The 13,578-nt window shown below is 31.0% G+C and overlaps 1 protein-coding gene across 2 annotated transcripts in view; it reads left to right on the top strand.

Annotated features, from left to right (window-relative positions):
• The window catches only part of LOC139496335 (putative helicase MOV-10), a 30,936-nt gene extending 21,494 nt beyond the window's left edge, over window positions 1–9,442 (top strand). For both annotated transcript variants that reach the window (XM_071284855.1, XM_071284862.1), the window contains exons 13-17: window positions 241–638; window positions 1,130–1,306; window positions 1,760–1,848; window positions 3,418–3,542; window positions 4,398–9,442. In XM_071284855.1, coding sequence (XP_071140956.1) covers window positions 241–638; window positions 1,130–1,306; window positions 1,760–1,848; window positions 3,418–3,542; window positions 4,398–4,477 — 869 coding nt within the window. In that variant the 3' untranslated portion in view covers window positions 4,478–9,442. The remainder of the gene's footprint in view (window positions 1–240; window positions 639–1,129; window positions 1,307–1,759; window positions 1,849–3,417; window positions 3,543–4,397) is intronic.
• The last annotated feature ends 4,136 nt before the right edge of the window (window positions 9,443–13,578 follow it).

Here is a 13,578-nt window from a genome sequence, read left to right as displayed (position 1 = left end):
CAAATTAACAAGAATGCCTTAAATCCATCATAATTATTCAGTACTTAGATATGAAGTAAGAAATTAGGCATTTAAATAAGAACATCTATATTTGCTAGATAAAGGAATCATACTTTATTATTATATAAGTTTATTTTGTTACAACATCGGGTGATGTTATATTTAATAACACTTTCGTTCAAAGGAAATGGAACAATTAAATTTGATATTTTACAATAAAGTATTGCTTTTGTTTTCTAGATAAATCTTTGTTGGAGCGTTACATGATTGACCAAGAAGTATATGCCAAACCATACGATGAGAGAATTATCACTAAACTTCTAAACAACTATAGATCTCATCCTGACATTTTATACTTACCTAATAAACTGTTTTATGATGATGAGCTTGTAGTAATGGCTGACCAGATGATGAGGGAAAGCCTTTGTGATTGGGAGAAACTCCCTAATAAAGGTTTTCCTATCATATTTCATGGAGTCATTGGTCAGGACATGAGAGAAGCAAGAAGTCCTTCATTTTTCAATGCTGAAGAAGTTTCTGTTGTTCATAGTTATGTCAACAGTTTGTTGAAGGAAAAGAAACGAGGATTGAAGATTAATCCAAAAGACATTGGCATTATCTCCCCTTACAGAAAGCAGGTATAGTCAAATTATTCTACTATTTTTTCATTTAGTTTTGATTAAGATAGGTCTATTAACTAAGCTCTCAAACAGAGACCAAAAAAATAGTCTATTTACAAAATCTACAGAGGTTCCTTTACCATGTTTACACCAGACAGGACATCATGGACATTGTTAAAGAAATCAGTAATGAAAATAGATTTTCTTTGAAAATACTTTTATATTATTCTTTTGTTTTGTGATATCCAATATTCACAATTTTTTAAGATTGAGATTTTCTCAGCGTAAGGGTCTGAGAATGCACATAGCATATGGTAGTAAAGATGATTGAATTTTTCATACACAAACAGTATGGTATGGAATATCAAACTGCTTTATTGTATTATAAGTGGACATGAATGAAGTATTTATATATTTTGTCTCTGCTAGTAAATCTGTCTCAGGAGATCACTTTGTCTCAATGATGTTGCAAGGTTTAAAAGTGTTTAATACCACTTGCATAATTTCAGGTACAAAAGTTACAACAACTAATGAGGTCAAATACATGGGCAGATATACAGATAGGATCAGTAGAAGAATTCCAGGGACAGGAGAAGAAAATTATCATAGTTTCTACTGTCAGGAGTAACCCAGAATACCTCTCTCTTGACATGGACTTTAAACTAGGATTTCTCAAAAATCCAAAGGTAACATTAACTTACACTGTAGTTTTATTAAAAGTTTGCTTTTTTTTAATGAGAATTGCAAAACTTAGGCATGCTGTTTCCTGTATCAATCTAGTAGTTTGAAAGACATTAGAGGTTTCCAAAAGTAATACATGTACTCTGCTATTTTGATTCTAATGAGGGAGCAGGGTATGAATTTGCGACCTTCACTGACATTCTACAAGCAATAACAAATAGTTCAGTATACAATAATATCATTATTATAAAAAGTTGGGAAAGTCTAGCATTCAGATTGTATACTTGCAGATATATTTGTCTATTTAAGTATTAATATTTTTCCAATAGATTTCTGGGAAATTTATATATTTCATATGTATAGAAATGGTATTAGTGATTTTAGATGCAACCAATAATACATATTCTCCCTTATTATAGTTAACTTCATTTTGTTAATTTTCGTTTCAATTTTTTCAGAGGTTCAATGTGACCTTGACCCGAGCTAAAGCTTTGTTGATAGTGGTGGGAAACCCTGTCACTTTGTCACATGATAACAACTGGAAACAGTAAGTACTGGTACTCAAAATGGAGAAACCCTGTCACTTTGTCTCATGATAACAACTGGAAACAGTAAGTACTGGTACTCAAAATAGGGAACCCTGTCACTATGTCACATGATACCAAATGGAAACAGTAAGTACTGGTACTCAAAATTGGGAAACCCTGTCACTATGTCAAATGATAACAACTGGAAACAGTAAGTACTGGTACTCAAAATAGGTAAACCCTGTCACTTTGTCACATGATACCAAATGGAAACAGTAAGTACTGGTACTCAAAATACGGAAACCCTGTCACTATGTCAAATGATAACAACTGGAAACAGTAAGTACTGGTACTCAAAATAGGGAAACCCTGTCACTTTGTCACATGATACCAAATGGAAACAGTAAGTACTGGTACTCAAAATACGGAAACCCTGTCACTATGTCAAATGATAACAACTGGAAACAGTAAGTACTGGTACTCAAAATGGGGAAACCCTGTCACTATGTCACATGATAACAACTGGAAACAGTAAGTGCTGGTACTCAAAATTGGGAAACCCTGTCACTATGTCAAATGATAACAACTGGAAACAGTAAGTACTGGTACTCAAAATAGGTAAACCCTGTCACTTTGTCACATGATACCAAATGGAAACAGTAAGTACTGGTACTCAAAATACGGAAACCCTGTCACTATGTCAAATGATAACAACTGGAAACAGTAAGTACTGGTACTCAAAATAGGGAAACCCTGTCACTTTGTCACATGATACCAAATGGAAACAGTAAGTACTGGTACTCAAAATACGGAAACCCTGTCACTATGTCAAATGATAACAACTGGAAACAGTAAGTACTGGTACTCAAAATGGGGAAACCCTGTCACTATGTCACATGATAACAACTGGAAACAGTAAGTGCTGGTACTCAAAATGGGGAAACCCTGTCACTTTGTCACATGATAACAACATCAGTAAGTACTGGTACTCAAATTTAAGTATACATATTTATCAATACAATAATAACCAACATATAATCAACAATAATACAAGATGAAATAATTAGATTTATGTAAACTTTGTTGTATAAGTTGCTAGCAAAGATGAAATTACTAGCTTTGGTTTTTGCAATGCCTAGTTCATTTATATAACACCAAGAAGTCACAACGTCCTTATAAATGACATTTCAACCAAACAGTAGATGTTCTCAAATTGTATAATTTTTTTTTTATTCATAGGTGTATTTTTATTGAGTCCCTTTGCAATGTTGAACATTGCAGATCTATTGTTAAGCGCATGATAAAACTTATGATTTATTGAAATTCATATCAGTTCAACAGTTTGACTCAAACATACAGATTGACAGTGGTGGTCAAATATTTAGATAAGCATTTAATGTTTTTACATTAAGACAATGTTTAAGAAATGACTTTAAAATCTGACTAGCTTAGGTCTAGTTTTTATGACACTATTTGAAAAGAAAAACATGATATTATATGAGATAAGATAATTCCTATCATATTCGAAAAAATCCTGAATACAATTAAAAAGAATATTAGAGTAGTATAGAAATGTATATATATTTCAGATTTATCAAGTACTGCCAGAATAATAAAGCCTATGTAGGTGTAGATTTTGAAGATGAAGAAACTATGGTTGAAGACATTATAGACAGATTAAGTGCCTTAGGTCTCTCAGATCCTAAACCTCAAGGTAGTTATAGTTTATTATAGACAGATTAAGTGCCTTAGGACTTTCTGATCCTAAACCACAAGGTAGTTATAGTTTATTATAGACAGATTAAGTGCCTTAGGTCTCTCAGATCCTAAACCTCAAGGTAGTTATAGTTTATTATAGACAGATTAAGTGCCTTAGGTCTCTCAGATCCTAAACCTCAAGGTAGTTATAGTTTATTATAGACAGATTAAGTGCCTTAGGACTTTCTGATCCTAAACCTCAAGGTAGTTATAGTTTATTATAGACAGATTAAGTGCCTTGGGACTTTCTGATCCTAAACCTCAAGGTAGTTATAATTTATTATAGACAGATTAAGTGCCTTAGGACTTTCTGATCCTAAACCTCAAGGTAGTTATAGTTTATTATAGACAGATTAAGTGCCTTGGGACTTTCTGATCCTAAACCTCAAGGTAGTTATAATTTCTCAGGATTATTCCACAATTGTTTTGCTCATTTGATTAGTATTTATGAGAAGTTTATTTTGAATCCTAATATAATCAAATAGATATAAATTATCTCAAGAACCACCTGTAGATCTCATAACCTTAAATAGATGAACATAAATAAGATGATGTGGTATGAGAAATAGCCTATATGCAAATTGTCAGCAAAATTTAAATATTGGATCAAAACTGTATCGTATGTCCTTAACAAGACAACATAATCTATAATCTACATTTAATTCACTTTGAGGATTGCATTTAGGAAAGAGCCTTTTTTTGTTAAAATGTAATACAGAACTTAGGTTAATAATTATAGATAGTTGCATGACCAGTTTAAATTTAGTTTTTAAAGTTGTAATGAATTGAAATATTAACTTAATTTTTGCAGGGTCCGAACCAGAAGAAGCAGTTATTAGTGTTGAAGATTACAGTAGATTTAATGACCAGCCATGGCGTTCTGATTTATAGGCAGGGAATAGGGAACATCTATATAATTGTTGAAATTTGAAGAACAGAACAGAAAAGAAATAAAAGAAAAGAAAAAACCAAAATAAACTGATGCAAATGAATACAAACCTGTAAAATACCCATGATGCAATTAAGATTGTAAGATGGTAAAGGGATATAAAAATTATATGATATACTTTACAACTGAAAATGGCAAAATGGCATGATTTTATCCTTTCGTAATATAGTTTTTAATGATTCTATGTGTTTTATTTACTCGTTTTGATTCAATTTATTTGTTTGTTCAGGTAAATTGTACAGTTTTAAAACAATGTCTAGTGTTTAGAGTCTCAAAGCAGTATTAGTAAAACTATTTCTTTAGTTCTTAGAAGACTGCAGAACTAAGTGGTCTTTAATGATTCTTTGATGTTATTTTTATTTGTTATTTCATTTTATTACATGTGTAAACATTTTCATAGATTTTCATTATTTGACTGGATTTATATTAGAGCAGTCTAGTGACCAAATCCTGAATAGCAATTACTTAAAGAAGGCCAAAAAATAACATGATCAAAAATGGTTTGATCAAAACTATAAAAGTAATTACAAAAGTAGGGAGAGATATGAAATATAAATTTGTTACAGTTTATGTATGAGGGTTTGATGGAATGTATATTGAAACTGATAAATGATAATTTTGAAAGTGACTGAAAATAAGAATGACCTAGATAAAAAGGCCATTTAAAAGCATTCAGTTTTTGATTGCTTTCTTGTTGACATTTACTGTTAACATCTATTAATTATTTTTAATCACATTTTTACTAGTCATTGATTTTGCAAAAGCAACATAGTTCACTTTTATTTTTAGAAGGTCTGATTTGATGAGGGACACAAAGCTGTATCTTATAAGATTAGACTTTTATAAATGAAATATGAGACAAATGTTTGGACTCATATTAAGTCGATAGACCACTTTCGAGTTCATCCGTCACCGGAAAAAACTCATCAATTATATGCGCCTTTGTGACGTCATTTACCAGATAGAGGGGCTCCCCTGTATCCCTGCACTATAAACATTCATCAAGCGTCTTAGTGATCGTCGTTGTGCAGGATTAACTAGAAATAAAATTTGTTTAGTAGGTACTTAATCACAATTCCCTAAAGACAGCGGTGCAGATTGTTAATTATGAGAATTTGATTTGCAGAATAATTCTTGCAAATATAGCCTTATAGTTTTTCAACCACAACATTGAAACAGAAGTCGCGACGCACCTTAATGCACAAGTGACGTTCACTAAAACCAAAGTTTTTGACGGAAATGCATCAAACTCGAAAATTGTCTATTCTGAAGCAATAGTTTCCTGTTCAAACGTGGCTGCAATAATCTGTACAATGTTTAAAAAAAATATAATGAGTTATATGTGTAATATTATTGATCAAATCTACTTTCTTTAGAAGTCAATTTTTTTTTAAAGTAGCATTATATTTAAATCAAAAATATATTACTACATATAGTAACAACAATGTGGGAATTATTTCAGTACACACATTTCTTAATAACATAGCTGTGTGATATGCTTATTCGAAGATATTGTTGCAAGTCTTTATTTTTTATGATTTCTTGTAGCTGAACGTTTTCAGTTACTTGCGGAATGGTAACTTGGTTTTTCATTCACACAATATTATAATGTTTTCTTTCTCATTAGGGTATTTCTCGAACCCTTTTCACAATATAAACCATAATGATACATTTTACTGAATTAATTGTAAATACCAATTTGATTATAAATAGAGAGTGATTATTTTTATAACCAACGTTTAATATTTTTTTATTCTGATATTCATTTTAACTAAGTTTTATTCAAATTATTTTTGTATGATAAAACATTTTGTGTTACATAATTTCTTTTACACTTGTTCATTTTAACCACTGTATTATGTGTGATATAAGAAATTTTATGGTTCGATGATATTTTGCATTTAATTTCTTTGTTAATATATTTTGCTCTTATTCTAATAATCTTTTCATTGTGTATTTTTAAACCTTTGTATTTTAGAAACTCATGAAATATGAGACTTACTGTAATGCCTGAGTTACATATAGCGGACAATTAATTGTAAATTTAGAATGAATTAGGAGTTCAATATTTTGTAGTTCAGAGACAGCAGTATTGTATTTGAAGATTCACTGGTATCAAATTGTTGGTTATTGAGTTTAATTTGGATTTTTAAATACAAATCTGTAATCTTAAGTCTATCCAACTCAGAGAAAAACCCACTGCTTACTGGTAATCATCATTTAAAAATACAATTAAATAGCATTTGTTTCTGTCTATAGTTTCAGTCTGTCAACAGGTAAATTGACTATATAAATGACTATTAGCTAACTCTTCATATAAATCTATCCTATTGCAGTAACTGAATTAATCACTTGAGTATCTTAAGGTAGGAGAGTGAACAGACTTTATGATCAAGTGTGATTTTAATGGTGCAGATAAGGGAGAAGATGAGCTTACAGATGTATAAAATCCTTGGAATTATCTACTTTTACTGTTTAAATGTTATCTGAAAACATTTTTGCTGATGAATTACAATTATCTATGATGTAAAAATTGAGTAGAAAGTCTTTGAAAGTACAGTATTTGTTTGAAAAAAAATTTTCAGTGAAAGTTATTCTTACTTAATGTAGGATGCAGATGATGTCAGATAATATCGAGTCCATTGACTGACATTTTCTATAAAATAATTGTACCTTTAGAATATGTTCAGGTGACATGAAATGTTTAAAAAGTATTGAACAAAATCTAATGGTCAATATTATATTACTGTTGATTCATTCATTTTCATGAGTACCAAATTTTGCGGATTGAGAAAAACTTGCATTTTCTTCGATATTTGATTTTGTAGTTGTGCCTAAGTTTACATACGAGCCTATTGACAATTTGAAATTTGTTGATATTTAAATTTTTGGTTCACATGTATCCTTGAAATCCATGAACAATGGTATCCCAAGAATAATAATGAATCCACAGTAGTATGAAGTTCAAAAGTCAGTAGCTCCATTAATTAAGGTAATTATACCTAATTTTTCATCATTTAAAATTGATAATAACAATGATGACTTTGATATACACATTTGTTTACTGTTGAGCCTTACAAGGTCCAAGTGAAAGTTTTGAAGTTGGGAGTCTACCAACAGAACTATTGTTTCACTTTGTTAAACAGGAACTCTGATGTATAAGATGTGAGCGACCGACTTGTTACGAATGCAAATGTATGTGAGCTACTGAGTTGTGAAGAATGCAAGTTAATGTGAGCTACTGACTTGTAACAATTGAAGTTTATGTGAGCTACTGAATTGTTAAGAATGCAAGTTAATGTGAGCTACTGACTTGTAAAGAATGAAATTTTATGTATGCTACTGACTTGTAAAGAATGCAAGTTAATGCGAGCTACTGACTTGTAACAATTGAAGTTTATGTGAGCTACTGAATTGTTAAGAATGCAAGTTTATGTGAGCTACTGACTTGTAAAGAATGAAATTTTATGTATGCTACTGACTTGTAAAGAATGCAAGTTAATGCGAGCTACTGACTTGTAACAATTGAAGTTTATGTGAGCTACTGACTTGTAAAGAATGCAAGTTTATGTGAGCTACTGACTTGTAAAGAATGAAATTTTATGTATGCTACTGACTTGTAAAGAATGCAAGTTAATGCGAGCTACTGACTTGTAAAAATTGAAGTTTATGTGAGCTACTGAATTGTTAAGAAGGCAAGTTTATGTGAGCTGCTGACTTAAAATGATTGCAAGTTGATTTGTGCTATTGACTTGTAAAGAATGCAAGTTTATCTGCTACAGACTTATAAAGAATGCAAGTTTATCTGCTACAGACTTGTAAAGAATGCAAGTTTATCTGCTACAGACTTGTAAGGAATGCATGTTTAACAAACAAAAGCATATGTTCTGTGATGTAAATGTTCTGTACAATCTTGCTGATAGAAAACAAAGTCATGTATATATATATATGTTCTCACTATAATGAAAGGGACATATCAATGGCTACTTGTATATGAATTATACACTATCGCAAGTATTGAAAGTAATTGATGTACAAATAGAGCATATAACATGTTCATATGGCATTGTTTGTTAAGATTGAATAATAAAAATTTAGTGATAACAAAGTTAAGTATGCAAGTTTGTAAGTTTATAAACGATTTTCAGTTCACTCATTTTCAATTTTTTCTACAATACTTTATAAGTTTTGAGGAGAGTGCCCCAATAATACATCAATATTTATCTTTTAATGTGAAAATATGCACCTTAAATCAACATTTGGAAAAATAATTAACTGTTCCAGATATTCATTTTTCAATTGAATTCCAGAAACTTTATTTTTCTGCCAAATATAAGATTATAGCAGTTTTATTTTAGATAAAAGATTTTCATAGCAGTTATTTTTACCCCACATTTGTAATTTAAAGAAAAAGTTTTGTATAACATTGTATTTTTAGAAATGGATATTGTTACTTTTATTACAAATTTAGTTGTCTTTAAGAATTTAAAATTCACTGTTTCTGTAATTTCCAGATACAATCATACTACAGTAAAGCTTATAATGTACTGACATAAAAAAATAAACCAAGCGCAACCATATTTTTTCCACAATTTTTTTCTTAATGAGTTCAAAGTCTGTTATGCTTTTCTTACATCTAACAGTAAAAATATATCTGAAGATACTATTTCTGATATTGTATCTTATCTTACGGTTGATTTTTTGCATTTTTAAAACATTGCATTTTATGCATTCATGCTTAGTAAATTTTAAGCATGTATTATTTTATGGACCAAATTGTAACTATTTTTATGTTGCATGAAATTGTTTGTGGGACCATTCCAATGGACTGGTCTCTGTGATTTTGTTGTTTTGTTTTTGTTTTAGTTTAGCTTGCGTGAAAAATAAAAATCTTGTCTCCAAATAAATGATGCTTTTGTTAATTTGTTAAAAGTAATGTCAAGACATTCATAGTAAAAATGAAATGTTTTAAACAAATGATGGAAGACCAGAGGAATAGCCAATCATGACAAAACCAATGCAACATGCAGCTCCTAAAAAAAAACAAAAACCATAGACATGATATTCTGTAATTGTGTAGATATCAAAACCATTTCCCTCAGATAACATTTTGTAACACATGAGTCACGGACAAGCCTTGTCAGACTGAAAACCCTACTTTCTGGTGTCACAGATTTCCTAGTCTTGCACTTTTTATTCCCCATTTATGGGCATTATGTTTTCTGGTCTGTGCATCCGTTTGTCCGTTCGGTCGTCTGTCCCACTTCAAGTTAAAGTTTTTTTTCAAGGTAGTTTTTGATGAAGTTGAAGTGCAATCAAAAACATTTCAGTTGTAGAACTTTTAAGATGATTTATTATGAGTCTTTTTACTGAACTATTATTTAACTAAGTTTGAGTCTTGCAAGAAAAATTGAAAGCAATTCAACGATAAAACTAATTTAATATTAATAATTTATAACACTTCAATTTAGGTTGCTGTAAATTGATTGAAATGATCTGTATCCTGGTTCCATTTCACCGATGCCAAGAAAACTTTGTAGATTTTCCTTGTACAGTGTACAATGAGTGTTGTAAAATGTAGAAACTATTGGAAATCAGGAATTGGCTGTGAGGTAGATGTAAACAAATTTTTACTCAACATTATCAAGCTGCAGACTCAATATTAAATCTTTCTGTGCCAAAAAGCTAAGACATCTTTGATGAAAATTGTCTGTTAACAATGAGTTGTAAAACTTCAAACTATCAGCAAGCATGAAGTGGCTATAATGCATACATAAGAATTGCTTACTCACTTCAACTAAACACTATCAAGCTGCAGACCAAATATAAAAAATCTTTTTATAGCAGCAAACCAATCTTGAATGAAAATTTGTCATGTAAATTTTACAACTATCAGCAAACAGAAAATGGCTTTATGGCAGATGTAACCAGATGCTCCACAGGGGGCAGCTTTATATGACAGCAGAGGTTGAACCCTGAATGGGTTGGGGCAAGTATGGACACAACATTCAAGCTGGATTCAGCTCTAAATTTGGATTGTGATTAAATAGTTGACAGAGCATAGGTTTCTGACACAGAATGAATGTGGTGTAATGAACTTTAAAATTTTTGTTTTGCCTTTGAGCAATTCACTATGCTGTTGAATATTAATCCTCTCAAAAAAATGTTTGAAGAAATTTTCTTTTTATTTATGAAATCTGAAATGAGAAAAATTGCCTCCCCCCCCAATTTTTTTTTCATATCCCCTTTTCCCTTCTAAAACTGATCTCAATTGGTAGTAAAAGTAAATATACATTGTATATTGTATAAAACAATGATTTAAGTTGATTGAACTACTATTCTGGACAAAGAAAGATAACTCCAATTAAAAATTTCTTGCTATTGTGCAATACTGTGCAATTGAAAATACTTGCTATTGCACAATACTGTGCAATTGAAGATTTCTTGCTATTGTACAATACTGTGCAATTGAAATTTTCTTGCTATTGCACAACACTGTGCAATTGAAGATTTCTTGCTATTGCTGAATACTGTGCAATTGAAAATTTCTTGCTATTGCACAATACTTAATATAATAATTTTGGATCCCGATTTGGACCAACTTGAAAAATCTAAGTACATGTTTAGATTCAGCATATCATAGAAGCCCAAGAAATCAATTTTTGTTAAAATCAAACTTAGTTTAATTTTGGACCCTTTGGACTTGTAGACCAATTTGAAAACGGGACCAAAAATTAAGAATCTACATACTCAGTTAGATTTGGCATATCAAAGAACCCCATTTATTCAATTTTTGATGAAATCAAACAAACTTTAGTTTTGGACCCCAATTTGGACCAACTTGAAAACTGGGCCAATAATAAAAAATTTAAGTACATTTTTAGATTTAGCATATCAATGAACCCCAAAGATTCAATTTTTGTTAAAATCAAACTAAGTTTAATTTTGGACCCTTTGGACCTTAATGTAGACCGTCCAATTTGAAAACGGGACCAAAAATTAAGAATCTACATACACAGTCAGATTTGGCATATCAAAGAACCCCATTTATTCACATTTTGATAATATCAAACAAAGTTTTATTTTGGACCCCGATTTGGACCAACTTGAAAACTGGGCCAATAATAAAAAATTTAAGTACATTTTTAGATTCAGCATATCAAAGAACCCCAAGGATTCAATTTTTGTTAAAATTGAACTAAGTAAAATTTTGGACCCTTTGGACCTTAATGTAGACCAATTTGAAAACGGGACCAAAAATTAAGAATCTACATACACAGTTTAAAAAGATTCGGCATATTAAAGAACCCCAATTATTCAATTTTTGATGAAATCAAACAAAGTTCAATTTTGGACTCTTTGGGCCCCTTATTCCAAAACTGTTGGGACCAAAACTCCCAAAATCAATCCCAACCTTCCTTTTATGGTCATAAACCTTGTGTTTAAATTTCATAGATTTCTATTTACTTATACTAAAGTTATGGTGCGAAAACCAAGAAAAATGCTTATTTGGGCCCCTAATTCCTAAACTGTTCAGACCTCAACTTCCAAAATCAATCCCAACCTTCCTTTTGTGGTCATAAACCTTGTGTTAAAATTTCATAGATTTCCATTCACTTTAACTAAAGTTAGAGTGCAAAAAACTAAAAGTATTCGGACGACGACGCAAAGTGATACCAATATACGACTAAAAAATTTTCAATTTTTGCGGTTGTATAAAAATTGCTTACTGGCTAGAACTCAAGATTATCAAGCGGCAGACCAAATTTTCATCATTATTTCCTTCATTAGGAGCTAAGATCGCCAAAATAAAAAATGGGATAAGTTTTTCTTCAAAGTGACTGTTCATAGGGTTACTAGACCTGTTTCTGCCTTCTCAGCAATGCTGGTAAAAATCAGTTGTAAATGACCACCTCTATAGATCAGTATAGAAACATCATAAATATAAGCACTGATGTTTCAGTCCTAAAATCAGTGTCCTAGCCAATCAAAATAAGAGTCACAGTTACCCATAACATTTTGTGGTATCCTCTGCCTTCTTTTGCAGTTTCATTTTGTGAAGGGGAAAAGAACTACTTTTCAATGCAAAATGACCATTTTAACTACTGGGAAAAGCTCTTTACAACCATATCTCCAGCAAAAAAAATAATTTATATAGTCTCATTTTTTGTCGAGTCAGCGACTTTTGTTGCAGAAAGCTGAACATAGGGATAGTGACCTGGCAGCATTATTTAACTTCTTAAAAGCTTCATATTTTAGAAGGTGGAAGACCTGGATTCTTCATAATTTGTTTATAGATGCCTTATGTTACAAAGTTTCTGTCTGTTACATGTCCATTGTCATTGACCTCATTTTCATGGTTTAGTGACTGCTTGGAAATTTTTTTAGATTTTAAGTAATCTTTATTTCTCTCTTATCATGAGTAATAGGATAAATATATTTGGTATGTGCGTACCTTACAAGGTCCTCATATCCACAAGACAGTTTTCACTTGACCTTTGTTCTCATTTCATGGACCAGTAAGCAAGGTTAAGTTTTGGTGTTCAAGTCTATATCTCAGATACTTTAACTAAATATGTCTAGTATATTTGGTGTATTGTGTACATGTCCAACTGGCAGGTGTCATCTGACCTTGACCTCATTTTCATGGTTCAGTGGTCAAAGTTGAGTTTTTCAGTTTTTCTTTTTCTTTTCTAAAACTGTATGCAATAGGTCAACTATATTTGGTGTATGGAAATATTTTATAATGTACATGTCAGTCTCACATGTTTTATTTGACCTTTACTTCATTTTCATGGTTCATTGCTGAGTGTTTTTTCTGTTTTGGTCTGTTTTTCCTAAAACTATAAGCAATAGGTAAACTATTTTCGTAGTATGGAAGGGTTTCAAGCTGTACATGTCTGCCTGGCATGGTTCATCTGACCTTGACCTCATTTTCATGGTTGATTGGTCAATGTTTAGTGTTGTTGGTTAAGTTTGTTTCTAATAGGTCAACTATATTCAGTTTATTCAATGATTGTAAGGTGTTCACGTATTTCTAGTT

This window comes from Mytilus edulis, chromosome 1 (genome assembly GCF_963676685.1).
Source record: "Mytilus edulis chromosome 1, xbMytEdul2.2, whole genome shotgun sequence".
Classification (NCBI taxonomy): domain Eukaryota; kingdom Metazoa; phylum Mollusca; class Bivalvia; order Mytilida; family Mytilidae; genus Mytilus; species Mytilus edulis.
The sequence above is the reverse complement of the archived record's forward strand: the minus strand, read 5'-3'. Positions and strand labels throughout refer to the sequence as shown.